Source organism: Lacerta agilis, chromosome 4 (genome assembly GCF_009819535.1).
Source record: "Lacerta agilis isolate rLacAgi1 chromosome 4, rLacAgi1.pri, whole genome shotgun sequence".
NCBI lineage: Eukaryota > Metazoa > Chordata > Lepidosauria > Squamata > Lacertidae > Lacerta > Lacerta agilis.
In genome coordinates this window covers 90,196,197-90,219,302 of record NC_046315.1, presented here as the reverse complement: position 1 = coordinate 90,219,302, position 23,106 = coordinate 90,196,197, and the positions used below count along the sequence as shown (strand labels likewise).

Sequence of the window (23,106 nt, the reverse complement as noted above, 5' to 3'; positions counted from 1 at the left end):
TTACAGTCTCCAGGCCCAGCAGGCAGCCCAATTCTTCACTCGTTCCTTCAACACTCATGGCTGTTGTGTCAAGAAGCAGGATGAGTAACCCGCCTATCAGAAATACATAGGCAATTTCTTAGCACTGGAAAACAGCAACAATGCATGTTGAAACCTTTTAAGCTTTCTCATGAGATTACGCTTGGCTTGTTTAAAATATTAATACACCAAGAAGGGTTGCATTCTGTAAAAGGATGCAAATCCATCTCTACCATAGGACAAAAATACCCAAATGCACCTGTCTCCAATATCTTGCCCAATTCATCCTCAAAAAGCTGCCTTCGACTGCTCTACGGTGCACCCCCTGCTCATCAACTCTGAGGGATTGTTCTTTGAATTTCTCTGCTGCGTCCATAATGAAGCTTTACTCTGCCCTCAGGAGACCAATTATTTATTTTATTTATGAAATATCTACACTTGCTTTTCCTCAGACAGTGCCCGGAGGCAGTTTGCGTCGATAAAATAATTATGCAAAATATGATCAAGCGCACATTAAAAACACACATTAATAATGTTTTTTTTCCCAAAATGAAAAAACACAAACAAAACCCACAACAAACAGCAGCGAACATGCAAAATCTATTTGAACACCAAGGAGCTTCAAAAGCAGAAGTACCTCCACACACCTCACAAATTGGCTCTGGGAGATCAGGATAACCTCCCGGAACAGGGTGTAAAATAGGAGAGGGGTTACTGTTCTGTCCGGAAAGCAGAAATGCATGTGCTGGCAGAACTAGTATAATAGTGCAATGTTCTTCTCTGACTAGAATGTATGCCTATTTTACTAAGATATGGACTAGGGCTGTGCAACTGTCCGAATCTTGACTATGAAGGCAAGGCATTTATGTCGAAGCAAGGCCCTTGCAAGGCAACCTCCCCCCAGTCACAGAATCATAGAGTGGAAAGGGACCCCAAAGGTCATTTAGTCCAACCCCAGTCAAACCGAATAGAAGTTGGGCACCTAGAGATAGGGCTGGTGCCCACCTCCCAACCAGGGAGGAAGGCATGAGGGCAGAAGTACACCAGGAACAAGGGGGGGGGAATAAATAAAGATAGACATAGTTCTTCATCCCCTGTGGATCCTGCTGCCTGAGGCAATCGCCTCAGCCTTGCCTCATGGGTTGACCAGCCCTGGGAGGGACCCAGCAGAATGGGAGGCCATTTTCAATTATGCCTCCTCTCTTCTACAACCTTGTGCCCCTTCAAAATCTGCTCTAGAGGGTTGAGGGAAGTATTGGATACCAGGATATTATGTGTGAGAGTTATGGTGTGTTATGCATTTCAGAAACAGGCAATGTTATTAGATGAGCCTACTTGTAGGGTTGAGAGGAGCAGGAGGGGGAGCAGAACTTATATACAGTGCTACCTCAGTTTTTGAACATCTCCGTTGACAAACACTTCGGTTTTCAAACAACACAAACCGGAAAGTAAATGCTTCGGTTTTTGAACTCGCCTTGGAAGTCAAACATACCATGCAGTTTCCATACTGAGTTTTCCGAATTGAGTTTTCCATATTGAGTTTTCTGTATTGAGGCTTCTGTACTGAGTTTTCGGTTTTTGAACGTTTCAGAACTTGAACGGTCTTCCGGAACGGGTGACATTGGAAAACTGAGGTACCACTGTATATATATTTTAAAATAACTTTAGAGAATGGACCTAGTATAAAGGCTGACAATCTAGTCAAAGTCACATTTGTTTTCTCCCCACCTCCTCCTCTAGTTAAAAAAGAATGAATTTACCAGGCCTTAAACAATTATCATCCGCCTTTCGCACCTCACTAGTTCACTATTGAAGAAGCAGCCTTAACAAGTTGGATTTCAAGTTGGATGTTAAACTGTGCCAGCCTCACTTACATTCTGTTCACTTGCTGGGTGAAGACGCTCACCAATTTTCCTATTAAAATGTGTATAGAGAACTTTATCTATGAGGATGTGGCTGGTTGCAACTGTTTCTACAACAACCACATTTTTTATTGTAGCATGTTCTTTCACCTTTAAAGTGTCACAATGCTCCTCTATTGTTTCTTCTGTGACAGAACAACATGGCTGCCTCCCTGAAAGTTGTTGAAGAAGGAGGCAAAAGTACAATTCAATTGTACAATTCAAACTTTATTTAGCCGACTGGCCATAGCATCTAGGAGGCAAAAGTAGTAACTGGAAACTTCTAAGGATGGATGATTCTCTTCCTTTATCCATCCAACTTAAGAGATCTTCTCAACTGACACCCAGCCTCATACTAAACTGTTGCTAGTCATATTGAAATTATTTGAACTTAATTCAAAATGTGAACGGATACTTTGACCAAACAAGGTCCTTCTATATTTGCCTTCAATTTTCACTTCAGGTGAAATTTGGTGACAATCTAAGGTATCACAAAAGCCTCAGGGGGAATTCTGCAACACATGACAAAACTGTTTTCTGTTTTGTTGGAATCCCGACAGATGGTTTGTCAAGTGGAACCCTCTTAATTAACCCCAAGATTCAATTTAATGTAAATCCAGTGGCAATGCTCATTGAGACTCAGTCGTAGTGGGAAGTGAAGCAAAGCCATTTCTTCCCTTGAAAGAGTTGGGCAGAATCTCCTTTTTTATATAGCTCACTTTCTCTCATGCCACATTCCTGTTCTCCTCCCAGGTCTGATTCCTTTGTTTGTAATATAGATGAATTGACGGGCGCACAACTCAATTTCTGAAACTGTAATTTCAGCTCCGGCATCATGGAAATTCTTCCACAGTGTAAAACTTTTCTTCCTTGGCCCTTACGGCAACATGGCCCAAATGTGTTCAAGTGCTGGATTGGAAATAATAAACTGGATAGACTTCTGCCAGACTGAGGACACCTCACTCACCCTTTGCATGTTGACCAGTGGTGTAGCATAGTTTGCTGGTGCCTGGGGCGCACGTGCACATACACTGGGGCATGGAGCGTGAACAGAGTCTGCTGTGCCAGCCCAGCCCTTGCTGCCTACACTGCCAGAACAACAACACCACCACCAGAGCCAAGCAGAGCCGCACTGTGCTGCCTGCCCACCTGCGTGTGGGGAGGGAGCACAGCCAGCTGACGCATTTTTCACCAGAACTTTCTCCCAGTCACCATTCTGGATCCTATCCAAAGGATCCTGTATTCTTCTCTCAGCTCTTTTCTTGAACCTGCAGAAACTGGTTCATTTGAATACTTCCTTGAAAAGGTAGTTATATTTTTTATATTTTTATTTTCATAATATGTAGAATAAGAGACTGTACAGCTGTAGCACAGCAAGGCTTTTAACTAGTTTGGACTGGTGGAAATTTTGGGAGAATGCAATTTGGGGCTTAGTAATATATATCGTTATGAGTTTGGGGGGTGGAGTAGGTTGTCTGCTGAGACCCTTCTAATGCCACCCCTTCCCCCTTTCTGATTCTTGGAATAGTCAGGCTAGTTTCCTGGTAAGGTAATGGGTTGTTAAGGGAACAAATGATGGGGCTCTGCACAAGAAGGCAAGTTGGGGCCCCTCTCTCAACATGAGGTACTTAGAAGGACAAAGGCAGAGTTTGGAGCAGAGAGTTGTTGGAGTGATGAGAGCAAAGAAGCAGCAAGCTGGAGAGACAAAACAAGGTTTGATTTTTGTTTGAATCCAAGGATGCAGATATGGGGGAAGTGAGGCCCTCTTGGGGTGTTAATACTGTGAACCCCTCCATCATAGGCTCAGCTTGTATATATGTGTAAATAAACCATAAAGACACCACGGTCCCTGCTGTATCTCATTCCAAAGGAAACATGAACCCTGGGTAAGCGCTTGGAACCCCTGGAATCTTGCACTGCTCGGAGATTGGGGTGGAATGCAACAATATGTTTCACTGGTAACTGTTCAGTTAATTATTTTTATTTGCCAATCAAATATTGCTTTCCATTTATATTGCTCTCGCTCTCTTATATTGCATTCATGCATGCTTTTCATTCAGGTATTTCATTCAGGTATTATTGCTGAGTTTGCATATTTCCATCATTTCTGTGCTTTGATTTAAGTAAGTATTTCCAATTGATTTCATTTTTTCGTCTGACTCTGATTACTACCACTAGCTTACTGCAGCAAATTTTAAGAACCTATTTTCATCCCCTATCCTTGATGTATGGCGCTGATAAGACAAAGGAAAGATCCATTTGCAGGCAAATCTCATTCTTTTTACAGGTGCCAGCAATCTGGTTGGAGAAATATAGTAATTTCTTCAGAGAGCTGAAAAAGGTATGATATAGAAGCATAATTGCCCAGGCTGTGCATGCTCATTCCACATCTCTCTTCAGAAATTTTACTGATTTTTAGAGTGCCAAGCTTGTTTGACTTCAGATTGCAGTAAAACAAGGAACATGCACATCAGAATTGACAACTCTGCTATTCTTGAACCTTAAACTATCTTAAAACCTATTGTCTATCTCCAGTCAGCATGTGTTTTTAATGTGAAAATTGTTGGCAAGTGATCTATTACTTGTATTATCTGAGCATCTTAAACCAAGGAAGCGTCCACATTCATTGACTGGAAGAGAGACAGAGATACATATTCTGCCCTGTAGCAAGTAGCAAGGACAACACAAGGGAGCCATAATCTACAAAAGAAGCTGGCGTTAAACAATCTGGTGAAAATTAAGCTGGCATCAGAAGTGGCTTTAGGGGTACGTGACCTGTTCGGTTGCATTGGGTGTGGAGCCTCGGGAGGTGCTGCAACTATTATGTAGAATAGAAGGTGGCAGACAGGGTAGGGGTGTCCAATTTCGGCATCACACAGGGCACTGCTGAAATTTGAGACCCTAAGGTCTGCCAATGCTGGCATAAAACTACACACCCAATCTTCATTCAGGTGTGGAGCTGCTGCTGAAATTGTCTAAGCCTGGCGGGGCGAAGGCAAGCCTTTAAAATAGTGTTTGAGTTATGCCACTCTTTTGGCCAGCTTAGTTTTTATCATGTTGCCAGGTAACATGAAACTGAACTGGCTTAGGATCTAGTCTAAGTCTCCCTTCTTTGAGCCTACCCCCATCATGCTCCCAGCATGGCCACTTTTCAAGCCTTTCACCATCTTAAAATCCACCAGGCTTGACTCAGCCAGCTGGGTCCCGACAGCTGGAATGGGGGAGATATGCCAGCGTATCTGCAGCTAAACCGAGGATGCGGGAGCTAAGCTGATATAGCCTGGCTGTACCAGGAACCTCCCAGCTTAGCTAGAGATCTGCTGGATCCTAACCTGCTCATACCTGTGGATCATGCCATAGGATTGCTCTCAAACATAGGAAAATAAACTATCCACACACGTTAACTTGATCCCTCAGAGATTTGCATTACGAAACAAAATTTTCCTGCTTTACAAATACAGTCAATATTTATTTGCTGTTTATATTTAAGTCACACTTCAGTTATATTCAATAAAATGTGTTTCTCCATCCATAATCATTTTTACAGCTTCTTTAGAAGTTTTACTAAACACCGTCTCATTTTTTACTGAAAATCATTGACAATGATGGGAAAAACAATTTATTTTAGACATCACTATAATTTAACATGGAAAATATTCATCATATTGTGCTTTACATCCATGAAAAGTCAGTCCTGCAAACTATCTTATACATTATTAAAAACAATAGGACACCCACAATACAATCATGTAGTAGTAGAATCCATACATACTATTGCACATAAACAAGGGAAGAGTCCCAAAGGAAGAAGGACCAGTAATTTATTCATTAGCTTAGCCTTTTGCCAACATCATGGCAAGCAACAGAGAATCCCAATTTTTCTACCCAGTACTTGAATGAGAGAAAAAGATTGGAAATGGAGGAAGAGTTAAGAAACCAGTCTGTGAAGAGAAGAAAAAAGTGCAAGCTTATGAGAAACATTTTCTTAACAAATAGACTGTTGCAGTCTGCTTCTTTCTTGGGAGAATTCAATGTATTAGGAATCCTGACCATGGTCTAACATATCAGAACCTACTGGTGACCATACTCCTTTCTCCCTGCGGATACTGCTGGGCTTTCTTTTGCTCCCTCTCAAGCAACCTCTTCACCATGCCCTATCTCTCATTCCTTTAAATACACTCCCACTGCATCCAGAAACCCATTTTCTTGTCTAGCCATTGAATTCTATGATCTTCCAACTGGGATCAGCAAACCACCAGCGATTTTCAGACTCCACGTATTGGAGAACGTTGCTGAACAAGCCTACAGGGAAAGACTAATACATACAGTATATATGCCCATCTCATGGCTGCATAGCTCTCACCCATGGAAAACAGTACTCATGTAACATTGATGTCAGAGAGAGTTATGGCAGTCCCCACAGCCATCTTGTGATTTGTTGACAGCTAGGGTGTTTTTCTGGCAGGGACTGTTCTGCTCTCATTTGCCAGGGCCAGTGTGTGGCTTTAGCTGTGACAGCCCAAGTCATGTCCCACTGTTACAGCGAGAATGAACAATACGATCAGCCTGTATGCTCACATAGTCCACAGTCTCCTTAAGGGTTTAAATTTTAATTCACTTTCTAGAAACACAAAAGGAATTCTGGGAACTTGCTTGGGGGATAGCCATATTTTCTCCTCCCCTACATGCAAAGGTTCTGCCTGTTGTGCCTGGAACTTGTAGCACCGCTACATCTTGTTTTCCATGGGAATGAAGGGAAGTTCCACGAGGGTCCCTTCTCATAAATCCACAGAAATCAGAGGTAAATTTAGGAATTACTTCACGTCACTGGAAAGCAAATGAAGTGGTAAAATAACAAACAGAAGCATCACTTAGTGACAGAGTAATCTGCATTCACAGCTGCGTTCCAGCACTAATCAAAATCAAGCCCTGTCTGAGTCAAGGAGTCACTGTTGAGTGAGGGCCAGAACAGGTGCATATAGCAAAACCAATTACCTGAAAGTGCCACTGAAACACAAGCAATTTAAATGCATTTTAGCTGATTACATTGTCACTTTCAACTCCGGACCCCAATCCTTAACCCTAAATCCAACAGATATGTGGTCTGGCAGATGGAATGGCTGTCTATCAAAACAAGTTAGTTTCCCTGGTCAGATTTAGTGACTGAGCCAAGCTACACCTTACGCATAAGGCATAGGGTGCCACCACATCATTTTTTTCTTTAATTAATTACAAATGCAGTGCATCCAATAGTTATTGGAACTCAGCATGTGAGAAGGTGTATGCCTCCCTTTCCCAGTCATAATGCAGACAAAAATCCCCCTTGTGTGGTGACAAGTCAGCTCCAGCTGCTAAGAATGTGAAATAATGGTGTGAAAACTCTTAATGTAATGGAATTGATTTACTTGGCAAGCAACACTCTAATTGTGTGGAGCTGAAGGACCTCCAGTGTCTTCTACACAACAGCTGAAATATATGAATTGGTCCTCAGACATATGTTCAATTATCATGGTATTTTTGAAAGGTTTAGTGAGAGAAGAATAAAAATATGCTGTGTCCAGATCTGCTTTTAGTAGTCACACAATATCTTCACATAAAGCACACTCCTTATATATCAGTCATATTTTTGTTTAGAGAATGAAGTCAGAAACTGTTGGGGTGGGGGGAACAGTTCAAGCCAACATGAAATGCATATGATGAAGATTCCTATAAGGAGAGATAAGGGAGTCACAACAATGGGAAGGGGACCATCAACTGAAATTCTGATAGGCATACAAAGCTATTTAAATGGTCCCTATTGACCCAACCAAAATTTAAACATGGGGTGATGCAAACATTTCCTTAGCAACTGATATTGTGGGCAAATAAGTATTGATATTCTGTACATTTAACATAAAGTATACAGTACTTGCATATTTCAGGAAGAACATTAGTTCCTCAGCCTTTCCTGTACTGATTTATGAATTCATGCCACCTGAGTCCATGTGGTCTGTAGTTGTAATGTCAACTTTATTGTTCAACCTGGCCTTTCGTGATGGGGTTGAAAAGTTGTAGTTGCCACAGAAATGCCATGGAGAACAGGTCAACAAAGAAAGAGTCTTGTGTGACACAAGACTCTTTGTTGACTTTGCTGCAAGACTAACATGGGTCTTCCTCTAGGAAGGGAGAACAGAGTAACGTCCCAAACACAGAAGTTGGCCAGCCAATAGAATGGTGCTTGTTTTGTTGTATTTCCTTGTGTTGCTGCTCCTCCTGTTTTAAATTGTGAACCTCCAGAACAGAAACATACCATTTATATTTCTCTGCTCCAAGTCATCCCAAGTCAGTTTAGCCAATGGCCAGAATGATGGGAGTTGCAGTCCAACATCTCAAGACTCAAGGCTGAAGAATACTGCCTGCTGTAACCCAATGGGTTGACATGAGTATAAATGAAACAATGGCATTGTATTTAGCTCCATAATTTTTGCAGCTGAATAATTTTGCTTCTACCAACCTTTTCTTTGAAGCATCAGATTGGGCTATTTCAAACAACCACAAAAAAACAAGGCTGTGTTTTTTTTAAAGCAGTGGTCTTGTTTCCATAAGATAAATTGTACAATAATATTTCAGACCAATTTTTTACATTCTTATTGCTGCTCAAAGTCCCATGAGGGACGGCAGGCTGCACAACTCTTGGGGCAGAAAAATGTGGGTTTGCGTGCAAACACATACATTAGAGTAAATTGACAAGTTTAGAGAAAGCCCGGTCTATGAAAGATATTGATTAATTTGTTGCCAAAAATAACTTGGTAAAAATGCTAGGGTAGAGAGCTTTTTGCTCAGTGGGGACCTCCAGCCAATTACTACTGAAAACATTCAGGTGTATTGGGCACACTTAGTAAAAGAACAAGCAGCACATTGTCTCTACAGAGATGAGAAAGTTCTTTTGCAGCATGCAAGTAGGAGAAATATTATGGTCTTGTTTTGGCATGAAATAATTTCCTAAGAACCAGAACTTTAATATTATAAAGTGGAAGCTGCAACAAAATGTTGCAGTATGTGGTGCTCCTATTCCTATTCAAGGCTTCAGCCAGCCAGCCATGCTCTTTGGAAGGCACTGCATTCCATTCCTGTCCCTACTCCACAGCCTGCCAGCATTCCATGAGCACGGTGCATGCACAGTTCTTTGGGGGTCCCCACTTGGGTTTCCCCCTTTTCTGTGTGGGGAGAATCCTTGTAAATGGGTGCTGCTGCTTTGGCTACAAAAGGATCTGTGCTTGGAGAATGAACTTGCCACATCAGTATATAGGATGAAAACGTGCAGTATGAATTGACAATAATTAGCTATTTTCTGACCTCATTTGAAGCTGCATGATAATATCAGCACTGAAACTGGAATGGAAATCTAGAGAAAGCAAGCTGTGAATGTGGCCTTCTGTTTATAGTTAAGCATCTTTTTTGCTGATGCGACAGAGTCTATCAACAAATTATCACAGAGAACATGAAAGGGCTTAGAAACTCTTTTGTAGCTTTTAAAAAGGGGGTTGGTGGATAATAATTAGATTACAAATGGGCTTTTAAAGAGTTTTTGCCAAAGGCTTGTTATGCTAAATTGGTGGAACTGTTTTGTTAATGCAATAAGCAAAACGTTGTTTTATGTTACAAATTAGGCACTGCCTTTTGATAATTTTCAAATTAAACAAATCTTCTGCCTAATTCATGAAAATGGAAACATTACTACTTCAGTCACATGCCTAATTCCTAAGATTAGTGACACCTTTGCCTAATTTGAGATCTAAACAAAGCTTCCATCAGTTTTGTAACACTGAATGGAGCAAAACATCTGCTTAACTTATAAATCTGCCACTTCACTGCATAATTAATTAATTAATTAAACAAAGTTTTAAAGGAAATGGCAGTTTCATCAAAACATAAAGGTGAAGTGATGTGGAATATCCATGACAATAATTTTCCATTTTTGTTGTTTTTTAAAAAGGCACCCACACAAAAAAATGAATTGGACTGGGACTAAAGCATGGGGAGAGATGTTGTTAGCTCTTCCCCACTACAGTGTTTTCCCAGTTAAAATGCCCTTCTTTGAGCAGCTTCGTTTCTTATGGGGAAAATGTGAAGGTATAATAGCAATTTCAGAGGCGGGTTATTTTAACAGGGAAAACAGGACAGGGAGAAGGATTAGAATGTCCTTCCCCAGATCCACTGATTCACAATTTTAATTTAAACAACAGAAGATCCCAATTATGGATCTTCAGAATTATGTCTAGTTTCAGTCAAAACTAGAAATTAGTTTGGCACCAGACTGCAAATTTTATCAAACAGTAACTTATCAATGTCTGAGCATTTCATAGGCAATCTCACAAGTCAGACCGAGGCATTGCTTAATTTATGAATTAGATAAAGATGGTACCTAATTTACAAATTAGGCAGAAGCATTTTTGCATGGAAGCATTCTGATTTGATTCTGATTCTGCTAGTCCTCTACAAGTCTTGGTAGTTAAAGCCCCAGAACCAGAGGGTTCATGGCAAAACAACCATAGGTAACAGATGAGTGCATAGGAAAGCCTGAGGGAGCAACCAGAAAAGCAGTCTGATTAAAAAAAAAAAAAGGTCCAGGATGAACCAGGGCATAGATCAGAAGTGGCAGAGCAAAACCAGGAAGCAGATACAAAAGAATGGACTATATAGCTCAAGATGGAAAGTACAGGCCAACTCTTGAGAGCCAAAGTCCTCTGCTTCAGGTCACACTGGTTCTGTCTACTTAGCGGCAGGCTGCAGAAGAAAAGGAGGCAGACAGAGGCATTTTTCACAAACCAAGCTTTTCTCATTCACAAAACAACCACATACCTCTAAGCTGCCCTGAGAGCCAGATCATCAGGGCTGTTACCAGCTATCATGCTAAAAATCAGGTTAGGGTCTCTCACAGAAGGTTCTTAGAGGAGAAAGGAACCTAACAATCTCCACAAGTAGAATCTCTTGTCCTGGTGTCTCCTTATTTCTGAGTGTCAGTGCTTGCTCTTCAGTGACTCTTTTATACTGATTTTGCGGCCAACTGCATGTTCAATGTGGGACACGGGTGGCGCTGTGGTCTAAACCACAGAGCCTAGGGCTTGCCGATCAGAAGGTTGGCGGTTCGAATCCCCACAACGGATTGAGCTCCCGTTGCTTGGTCCCTGCTCCTGCCAACCTAGCAGTTCGAAAGCATGTCAAAGTGCAAGTAGATAAATAGGTACCCTGTTTCTCCTAAAATAAGACATAGCCATAAAATAAGCCATAGCAGGATTTCTATGCATTTGCGAAATATAAGCCGTTCCCCAAAAATAAGCCATACCCCGAAAATAAGCCATAGTGACATGGTACCTCCCATTAAAACAGCCTGGAGAGGCGTGGCTATGCAGCGTACCGATGCGACACGGTTAAAATAAGACATCCCCTGAAAATAAGCCATACTGTACCGCTCCGGCAGTAAGGTAAACAGTGTTTCCGTGCGCTGCTCTGGTTCACCAGAAGCGGCTTAGTCATGCTGGCCACATGACCCGGAAGCTGTACGCCGGCTCCCTTGGCCAATAAAGTGAGATGAGTGCCGCAACCCCAGGGTCATCCGCAACTGGGCCTAACAGTCAGGGGTCCCTTTACCTTTACATGCTCAATATCCTTCCAGTTTCCTGACCCTCTGCTGCTCTCTTAATGCACCTGTTTCCTGTTCTAAATGGCACCAAGCCCCAATGAGGCGAACAGGAGGAGAGTGGGATCTGGTTTCCCAAACATGTCAGATAACCAGCAATAACACTGTTAGCTGGGAAAGCAGCATGCTCTACATACAACTAGTAAAGAGTAGTTAGGAATTCATGCAAAGGTCTCTAATATTAGCTTGAAAGTGCACCAATACTTCAAAAAGAACAGTTCATCTCAAAACCAACTTCTTTGTGCCATAAAGAGGATCAGCTTATCCTGGTTGCTGTGTTTTCCATCTGAATTTCAGACATATGGAAAACCACTCAGACACGGCAGCTTGAATTCTGAAATACAACGCATGGAGCATTTTTTTAAATGCCTTGAAAAGAAGATCGCTTTAAGAACTGTAGTATTAAGCCAGAAGACATTCTTAAAGTAAATGAAAACAAGGGGGTGATATCAAGGGCACAATCTAAATTACTCACCACCGCCGGTATGGCTTTGGGGGACAGCAAAATAATCGCTACATCTGCAGACCTGATCTTCATGGCGGCTGCAGCAGAAAAGTGGGGAAGCACAATTGGGCCTGGATCATGCCCAGTGCTGTCACATGATGGCAGCAAGGCTGTGGCCTGGGATTCAGCCTCCTTCCCTTCCCCTTGAATGCCTTGTTCTGGGGCTTTCTGTTGTACGATGATACCTTGTATACTTCCAGCAACTCCTGCAGCCAAGCTGGTGCCAAACGTATTTCTCTGCTTTCCCTTGGACCACATCAGCAAAGTCAAGAGGAGGGTCTTGTCTGGGCAACCCAGGACCTCCATACACACTGACCAGGCTTGCATCCTGGAGAGGTCACTTCGGTGCTGCTAATGTAATGGTTTGACTTCACCCCTGGAGGTGCACTCCATTGTCTCTCAAGACAGATGGGTGTCAACAGTATGCTGGCCCCTGCTGGCAGCAATACTACCTTCAAGCCTCCTGTGTGCCCATATAACAGGTGGAAGGGGGAGATCAGCACTGATAGAAATGATGATGGCATCAATCTGGTGGCAGCAGCTGGCAGGAGGCTGTCTGAGCCAGGAAAGCAGGGAAGAGGGACAACTCTGCCTAGCCAAGTTGCCTCAGCCAGGCATAAGGGTAGTGGTGGATTGCTTTGTCTATCATACTCAGAGTAAACTCACTGAAATCACTAAGTTTTTGCAATGAGCAGGAATCTTAAAGCCAAGTGATGCAGGTAAGATTTATCGAATATCTGAATTCACTAGATTCAAAAGTGAAACATTCTAAATCCTCTCATCTAAGCATTAAAGCTGCAGAAACTTTACCCAACTTTTGGTGAAATAATTTGATCCTTGAAATAAATGTTTGTGGAATTTTGTCACTCATATTTCTAGTTTTGCCATATGAATGAGTAGAACCAAAACTAAATAGCTTGACTCCTTTGGCAAACAACATGAAATGCATCTGTAAGCCAACCACGTATTTTATAACATAAAAAATTGACAAAAGGTTGTAATAAATGATAAATAGCAAGTATGTTCCTAACTTTGGATAAGACATTGTAACAGAATATTCACAATTAATTTCAAGAGGCCTAAATTTGTTGCTGAGTCTGCAACTGGGAGACTTGGTAGTGTCTGGCTCTTCAAGCTTTTGATTTCTGATGAAATTTCTGCAGCATTTAACCCAGTCTCATATTTTAAAGCAAAGTCCAATAATTTCCCCTCACATTATTTAAATAAATAAATGCTATTTTTGTTAAACAATATGTATAATATAAATAAGTATTTTGGGGGGCCCTCATTTAAGGCACCTGGAGCAACCCTCCTAACCCACTCACCATTCCTTATTCCAGCCCAGCATATGAAAGTCTTGTTAGAATGCAATAAAAATCTTTAGACGTGTAGTTTTTTGTTTCAAATTTTGCTCTGTGTGCTAAAGACGTCCCTAAAGATTATGAAAGTTCCAGAACTGGGGATACTGGGGACACATGAATCTGTGCACAAACATGATAATCTCTTGTGATTCTCCCACACATGAAGACTTGCATGCTTTCAATTAGTGGCATGGGAGGAAGCCAGGGGACACACTATATAAAGTTATATCCGTGAAAAACCCTAATACACAAATTTGAGGAATATATTCAGGTCCGTACTTTACTATAATATACTCTGACTGGATCCTTTATAACCCACCCGCCCTGCACCCAGCCCCACTCAGGAAAAATACTATCAAGACAACCAAGTCTGTTGCCCTGAATTTTGTGCTCTCAAAATCCTGAAGTAGCCAATACAGCTTCTTTAAAAGTATGCTAGTTACTGTGTCAGCCTGTGTACTTTGGCTACTTAAAAAGCATAAATTGGATTTAGGCTGCCTTCAAGCTCCTCTCAACGTCATTTCTTTGATAACACAATCCAAGGTTTAGGACAAATCATGAAATTAGACATCTGACTTCTTCCCTGAAATAAAAGATTGCCTGTAAATAGTTGTAGGGCAGCAGGTTTTTCTCTGTTACAGTCACCACGAACTTACACAGTACAATTTACAAGGGACTAGAAGACCAACCATGGCAAATCATTGTATATAAGCGAAACTGATACTGTGGCATGAGCTTTCATTTCCACCCTCCTTCCAAGCATCCGTTGTAAATAATGTCATAAGGAAAAACCTTAAGATCAAGGTAAGGACAATGCACTGGAAGACACTGGTTGCTATGTGGAAAGGATTCTTCCAGGAAAGGGAGGCAGGCAGGTAAAGATAACACTGGGAGCCTTTTCCCAGTCCAGCTGGAGTGTCTTTTCTCCTTCCACAGGGCCATCTGCCACCAACCACCCCGCGACAAGGAGCCTGATAACTTGTTATATTTGTTATATTGTTTATTCTGATTTTATTAATGTATTTTGATGTTCACTGTAAGCCTCCTTGGAAAAGATATGTGTCAGGAAAGTCAGGATAAACAGTAAATATAATAAATAAACAATAAATAGCAAGCTATTCAACAGCCAATCAAATAACACTGATTAAGGCGGACTGAAAAGCACAACATACTGTTTTCTTAAATGACAAAATCTAAAAAGCCAAAACATAAAATCCGGAAGGATGGCTGAGAGACTCTTTCTCATTTATCAGAACAATAGGAGTTCCACATATCTATTCACAGTTGAATAATTAAGTTCAATGAAATATCAGTGTCTCTTAGTGTGAGTGTGTGTGTACACACACAAGGGAAATTCACCACCGTTCCACCTGACTGTTGTAATCCTCAGTAACAGCTAGTGTTTCTGCTTCCTCCTCCTTTTGCCATTCATGGACCTTCTGTTCACGCAAAAATTTTCGCTCCTCCCGTCGTTTCTGCCGATTTAGTTCATGCTCTTCTTGCTTAGCATACTGAAAGCGCTGCAGAAATAGGTCTTTAGCATATTCATACAGCTGCATATCCAGGAAGTTCAGCTCTTCGATGCGCTTCCGCACTGACTCACTGATATCCACATTAGAGGCTCGAGTGATATTGTACTGAGTGAACGGAGAGATGAACTCCAGGTTAAATGTCCTCTCAAAGAGATATTGAGTTTTTCTCTGAAATTCTGTGAGCCCAAAGAAGGCCATGTTTTTCAAGTTGTTCTTGGCGCTTTGGAGAAGGATCATGTTTCTTTCACTTTCATTCATAAAGGTCAAATTGTAACATCCAACCAGGCTGAGGTCTGCCAGCATGCGCACCTGCCGACTGTTAGCCAAATTATGGCCACAATTCATGAATTCCTGCAAGCTGACCCCAGACCAGTCATCCCCTAGGTAACACATAGGCAGTTCCTCTGGTGTCGGGCTCCTCCCATCACACATGTGGAGGGAAGTCTTCCATGTTGCACCCCTTTGAACATGTTTCCACTCACTCAAGTAACGTGACACAGGGTCTCTCAGCATTGTGATGTAATAGAAGTTCCTGAAAGAATTAAGAAAAGAAATTAAGGTTTCAGTGGTGTGTTGCTTCCTTAAATTAGTCAATTATTAATTGAAGAACGTCAAAGAAATGTCTGGAATTGGATATATTTGACACTGGATTATGATATTACTCAGATAATCTCATCTGTATTACTATATTCTTTATTTATAAGATTTCTTATCTACCCTACACCTTAAGATCCCAGAGTAGGTAACAACATACAATTAAAAACAAGTGAAACAGTTTATACAGTCTGTAGAAAAGTAATAGGGCTTTCTGGTGAGAGTTGGGTTTCCTCCAGCTTTCTGACACATGTTCCTCTGTAAGAGCCAAATTAAATCCAACAGTGTGAGATCCAGGATTAGATTTCTTACTTTTTTTATTAAAAAACCCATAACAGTCTCCCCCACACCTCTGGGTTTAATTAGGACTGCAGTGTTGGAGAAGGGGGCATTAGCCCTTTCTCCCTTTACCGTTTTCCCAATGAAAATTGGTCCCAAAGCAGAAGGGCAAAACACAGAAGTGTTAAACTGGTACTGGAATCTTTTTCTCCATTGGGCAAACAGCAATGAGGGATTTTCATCAAGAAAAGGGTATAGGGGGCAAAATAAATCCTTCCTCCCCGGTCACACAATCCTAATCAGATTCCCACCCCCAGTGGTGGTTGTTAAACATTTGAAAAAACAGTGAAATATGCAATCATTGATTTTCTGCAGTCATGTAAAGTTCAACACTGAGATGCAATACAGAAATGATTTTTTATGTGACAAACATTGTAAGGTCTCTCATCTAGCATTTAATCTCCAACCTACAGCAATGTAATACAGTAGTTAAGAGTCCTATTTTTTATATTTATATTTTCACAAGTGCCTGATTTAAGGTTTGGTCTTAAATAAAGCTTAGCTTAGAAAATTCTTCTTTTTGGCCTGGTTTAATCAATATCTCTTGCACCAGGACCAGCCCTGCATACTAGAAGGAGCATTTCCACCCCCATCGTTCAGCCCAAACACTGAGGTCCAGCTCCAAAGGCCTTCTGACAGTTCCCTCCCGGTGAGAAGTGAAGTTACAGGGAACCAGGCAGAGGGACTTCTTGGTAGTGGCACCTGCCCTGTGGAATGCCCTCCCATCATATATCAAACAAATAAATAACTAAATGACTTTTAGAAGACACCTGAAGGGAAGTTTTTAATGGTTGGTGTTTTATTGTGTTTTTAGTATTTTGTTGGGAGCCACCCAGAGTAGCTGGGACAACCCAGTGAAATGGGCAGCACAACAACAACAACAACAACAACGGTGGAGGAGACCAGCAGTGCCTTCTATTCACCAAGAGGCCACTGTAGAGATGGAATGGGGGGGGGCAGGCAGCCTCCAAGAAGCGTGCCATTTCTGTTGCTGCCACTGTGGCGGCAGAAGCAGGCGATGCATTTCTTGGAGGCTAGATCTGCTGCCACTGTGGATCCTGCTGTCTGAAGCAATTGCCTCACCTTGCCTCATAGGTGAGCTGACCCCGTATCGCATATTATACAAGAGTTTCTGAAACAGCTCAGACAACAAACTGCATCCACTAAAACACATAAGCACACACACACTCCAGCCATGTGAAAATTTAATATGTTTGATATAATGCAAAAGAGAAGGAATGGGTACCATTTGGAAAACTGTCAGGGCTAAATCAGAAATGCATATTATGCGGTGGATCTCGGAGGAGATTCAGTCATCTGTGGCCTCTGGCCATGCAATAAAGGCAGACGTCACTTTGTCCTTTAGCTTTTCTCCAGCTTTCTGAATAATTATGAAATTATGGAAAATATGGCATTGTCAGATGCCCAGAGGCTACAGGTAATCACTTCTCCATGCAGCAACATGTGAAGTTGTAAGCAGCCGCTGCTACAGTAACTTCCCAGTCACCTTTTTTGTTCTCCTCATAGATTTGATCAGAGAGATGTACTGCTCTGAAAGAAAAGGACAAGATTAAATTGCCTCAAATCCAAATGTTTGGTATAATAGGGCTTTTCAATTGCATCATCTGTGCCTGAATGCTGCCTAGGAACAGAAACAGCAGCTTGTGAATCATTTCTATCCTTCCTCATCAATCCCAGCTACCATTGTCCATCCCCCCTTCATCATCTTCACTTGATGTAATACTTTCTCAATACATATGCATCCTTGCCACCAGTCTCCTCCAACACATTTAAAATTCCAAATACAAGACAAGCAGGTTGGTAGCATTAAGGTATTAATTCAATTAAGTAAATTTGCATGCGTCACGGAATCAGGGACAGCCCAAGAAACGTCTGTGGTGAACAATGATATGGCACCCCCTCCATTCCTTGTAGAGAAGCCAATTGGATTGAAAATGGAACCTTAGTTCAACCCTGGCAATAGGAGAGCAGCCTCTACTGGACCAGGCTAGCTTAGGGGGCTCTGTGCTGCCTACAGGCCATGTATAATTGCATCCGCCAATCCCCTGCCACCTCCCCAGTGTCATCTGCTGTATTATTCTACTTAATGGAAGGGCTGGTTCTGCTGGAGCCTGGTATCGTCAACAATATTTCTCCCCAAGCATAGTTCCGCAATGACCTCACCCATCCAGGATATGACTAGACTCACCATCTTCAATAAAAACCTCCTTAGTCCCACTCTGCCTTTTGTATGTTAACAACAACAGAAATGCAATCACTTCTTGACTTCCCTTTCAAAGTCTTATCTAAGCCTACGTTGTTTTGTGGTACTATTGGTTTAATGATTTTACCTCTACAAACTGCTTTGAACCAAATTGTGAGATACAAATCTAATTAACAAGTCTTGCAAATTCTAACTATGAAATAGGTTATAGGACAAATAATTTCTAAGGGCCATTTTGCACATCTCTCTTACGGGGGCGAAGAAGTCAGCATACACAGCTTGTTAGCAAGTAATAAATACATTTACCTTTATAAGCCAACATGGTGAATCATAAATCTGTTATAAAGTAATCATCTCCTATAAAAGTAATGTACAAAAAGGCCTTAGCAACAGTAAACATAGCAACAACACTTTGGAAGCCTTGAAGCATTTTAAAATATTGGGAGGACAAAATAAGACAGAATGACTACTCAGGGGGAAAGGATCATAGAAAGCAGACAGCAAAGGGAAGAAGACACTTTTTAATTAAGAATAAAATTTCTTGTACACAACTAACTTTATAATGCTCCAGGGAATCTGTTAAATCCTCTCCAAGCAGCACTCATTTAGGAATAATTACTTAAAATAAAAATAAAAAAGACAATACTTGATGTAACTATTAACATGCTTGCAGTACTATGGGCAAAGTAGAAAGGAAGGGGGGAAGCAAATTCTTTCACCATTTTGTAACATGTGCTTTTGACAATTCTACTAATTGCCAAAAACCCAGGCAGAAATGAAATTTATTTGGGAGAATATTTGGGAACACTCTAGCCAAAGGCCTCATCCATGCATAATGCTAAGCCGTAGTTAACATTAATCAGAGTTAATAAAGCACAGTTAAAATCTAGGCATCTTCCAGACGATCACTTGTACCTTGGCTTTTTATACCACAGCATAGTTTCTCTCTTCTCTCTCTATGCCCTCCCCACACCTTCAGACTGCTATCCAAATGCCTTTATGCTGCCCTTAGTCTGGCAATACCTCACTTTGTCATTAGTGTCACCAGCCTGCTTGCTATTAGGCAACAGGATGGATGGAGCATGGGTAAACTGACATCTACTGTTGGCAACTGCCACACCAGTTCTGATCCTCACCCCCTACAACAAAAAGGAGACATAATTAATGAAGAGCATTCACCCTTTCCATGCTCCATGCTAGACTGGAAGTTTAACAGCAGACGCTGCGAAGAGAGGGATTTGTCCCCTTCCCTCCCTCTGCTTTTCAGTCTTACCCACTTTTCTCAAGCTGTGATCCTTCTACTCCTCACAGGGTTCAAGTCTGCATTTCCTACAAAGTTGCTCAAGATCCTTTTAAATGGATGAAAGGGAGTCTTGATGGCATGGGAACCTGCCATCATGTCCTATCCCCCACCCCACTCCCAAAAAAATGTGCTTGAAGAAAAGGTGGCAATGACTCTAAAGTTGCTCATTTGAATGCACACCCTTTCCGATACATCCCATTGCATCCTTGTGGTGCCTTTAAATTTTTCTCGCCTCACAGCGCAGCAGCAGTGAAAGCTAGAAAGTGCTTTCAGAACATGATGTGGGGAGTGGGACAAGCAGCTGTTGACAGGCACAGTTAAACGCATGAGTGAGAGCAACTGAACCTTGGGAATGGTCTGAATTTCTGCAGCTCTTCACTCATGGCTTTGGAGCCTTTGGGTGGTGACAACTTCTTAATCATAGTTAAGGAGGAGCCGGTTTGGGCTCCATACTAAGGTATGGTTTATAAACCATCAACAACCCTTAATGAACAAGGACGTTTTAACCAAGGAGATAGTTAATTGCAATAGTCAGTTATAGCACCAGGGGGAAAATCAGAGGAAGGGGGCAGGAAATAGTTCAGGGAGGCAAGTGGGGTGAGCTCCTTGTTTGGGGGGGTTCCCCCCCTTGGCACTGCCTGAAGCCATAGTTAACCATCAGGGCTGGGATTAGATGATCAGCTTTAACTATGGTTAATTGAACCATGATATATAAACCATGGATTAGTAGTATCACAAAAATGGTGTCATCCAAAACTGCATGATCCATATCAAAAGGTCATGGCCAAAAAGGAATATTTTTGTGATAGGAAAGCACTATTATAAAAAGGTTTTTGAAACTAAATATTCAATGTGACCTACATCACCTCTATCTGTGTGCTTGCTGACACACTCAAAGAACTCTGAAAGGTTAGTGATACAAGACTTACACTTCCAGAAACTATGCTGGTTCTGCTTCAGCAAGATTTGTACGTCTTTATGTTTGGTAATTCTATCATCCATAATGCTTCCCACCAGTTTTATTGGAACAGATGTTAAAGCTCACCAATCTGTAATTTCCAGGATACTCTCTAGAACCCTTTTTGAAAAATTGGTGTGGATGGTGATCTTAGGGATAAGTTATGTATTTTTGTTAGAGGATCAACAACTTCACATTTAAGTTGTTTAACAACTGTTGGGTGAATGCCATCCAGGACCAGTGTTTTTATAATTTGTAATTTGTTATTAAGGCCAAGAACTTTGTCTCTTGTCACCACCCTTCCTGAAAAAATTAGCACAGACGTAGGGAGCGGCCCTATATCTTCAAAGTGAAAAAAGATGCAAAGAATCCATTCAGCTTCTATGAAATCTCCTTCCCCCTCCTTTAGTACACCTCTGACACCCTTCTTGTCCAAGGTCTAACTGCCTCTCTAGCCTTCCTGCTTAGGGATGTTGAAGGAATCCATTGAAAATGGACCATTGACCCATTCACCTGCCACTGCAGCATGGATTCATGCTCCAGAGGGCAGATCTAGAACTAAAGGGTGGAAATTGCTAGGTAGCAGAGTTTTGAACTTTTGAACAGTCTAAGCTGTTCAACAATGGAACAAACTCCTTCAGGAGGTGGCGAGCTCTCCTTTGCTGGAGATATTTAAGCAGAGGCTGGGCTGCCATGTGTCAGGAATGCTGTAGTTACTTCCTGCATTGCAGATCCTGCCTTGAGTAGACTGTTAGATTGGATGACTTCCAAGGCTCTTCCATTGCCAGCCCCTGCAGCTACTTTACACTTCAGAAAATTCTCAAGAGTTTTTTTCAATACCATTGTTGTTAATTGGGCATGAAGCAAAACTGAATGTCCTCAAAACATTCTCTCCTGAGTGCCTCATTACCAAAGAGATTATTCAGCAGGAACTTGCCCTAAATTATAGGGCTAAAACAAAAAACCCAAAATCCCACACACCAAGTTAAGAAAGAACAGCAAAGGAAAAGTTCACGGTTGAAGTTAACACAGAGGAGCCAGTGCAAAAATAGATCTCCACCTGAGTCATCTCTCAGCAAACAATATATTAATAAAGTCTGAGACCCTTACATCTGATCCATTGATAATACTGCTTGGATTTCTTCAGACAGCCTTGGCATCTTTCAGCAAGGTTTGCCTGACAGTGGGGAAGCAAAGGCAATGCTAGGGAGAGGGGAGGAGGAGGAGCAGGAGGAATGCTGTGGTGAGAACGGCTAGAAAGAGATCATGAGACACTGTCAAGTGGTGGAACTGTTCTGGGCTAAATTTAGAGCTAATTAGTGTGCCTACACAATCTGATGCCTACTGAGCTGAATGTTGCTCACCAGCCATGTGCTTGACAACCCCCATGTTTTTGCAGTCCTGGGCAGTCAGAAAAACCAGGAGCTCCACCAAGCTTCCAGCAGGCATCTACACACAATTGGTGGGCTGCGTTCAGCAGGTCTGTAATAAAAATTGTGCCAATAACCACCACACACCTGTGAATAAGTAGCCATCTCGCTGATCTTATTCTTCCTCAGCCATGATTCATTTGAAGCTATTACTTCAAATATCTAGTAGGTTTCCCCCCACTGTAAATACATCTCGAGAATAGTTCAGCACATATCTTTCCCAGCACCAAGAGACATTTTAATTGGCATGTCTCTTCCTCTCACTGAACATGTATCAGCACTGACATGTTCACCTAACTGTACTCAAGCAGTTACACATTTCAGAATCAGCACACAAATCACTAATCACACTGCATAATTGTTGCCATCTTTAGTTTGTAATGCATCATTTCTTATTTGTGTTGCTTCAGTCCATTAAGACCAACATAAGGAAAGCAGGGCTGGATCAGTCCAAAGGCCCATCTAGTCCTGCATTCTGTTCTCACAGTGGCCAACCAAATGTCAATGGGAAGACCACAAGTAAGTAATGACAGTAATAGTGCTCACTTCATGCACTAATAATATGCGTGCGTAATAGCTTACCACATATTAATGATGAGTGGTGAATTCCTGAGTTCAGAAGCAGACTTATTTGCAAAGCTGCAATTACCCCTTCCCAGACAGACACACTGGAACCACAGCCTGCTCTGATTAATTTGATATTAGACCATAAGTCTCCCACAACAGTGCCCCACAATGGGGCTTCCAGGAAAGTACCAGCCATGGAAATGTCTTTCAGCAATTTATGAATGTATAGATAAAGTAAGTCCCAAAGACACTGAGAAAACAGAGGCCTGTCAAGTCACACACATCATTCTCATTATATTGTGTGGAAATATTTTAAACAAGTGCAAAATCATTTATTAGACATTTATGACCCTTTATCCTCAACAATCCTTTGAAGTACATTAGGCTGAGAAAAATAGCAATGACTAGTGTCACCTAGTGAGTACTGTGGCTGAGCAGAATATCTGGGGAACAAAAATGTAAAATATAGGAATCAGCAACAGAAGAACAATATGATTTCCAAACATAATAACAAAACTGGTTGCTCAGACTGTATGCTGAACATTACTTTCTAAAACACTTGAGCATTATCTGCATTATTTCACCTTTCTTTTAACTTCAAAACCTACAAAGAAACAAGTGGAAAATCTGTTAATAACTAACCTTAAAAACCAACAACCCAGGGACTAGTTTATATGACCTAACAGAGCCTTCCT

The 23,106-nt window shown here is 41.6% G+C and overlaps 1 protein-coding gene across 1 annotated transcript in view; it reads right to left on the bottom strand.

Annotated features, from left to right (window-relative positions):
• Positions 1 to 14,078: 14,078 nt before the first annotated feature.
• Positions 14,079 to 23,106, bottom strand: part of HS6ST3 (heparan sulfate 6-O-sulfotransferase 3) — a 164,830-nt gene continuing 155,802 nt past the window's right edge. Inside the window, exon 2 of the mRNA XM_033147898.1 lies at positions 14,079 to 15,528. Coding sequence (XP_033003789.1) covers positions 14,820 to 15,528 — 709 coding nt within the window. The 3' untranslated portion in view covers positions 14,079 to 14,819. The remainder of the gene's footprint in view (positions 15,529 to 23,106) is intronic.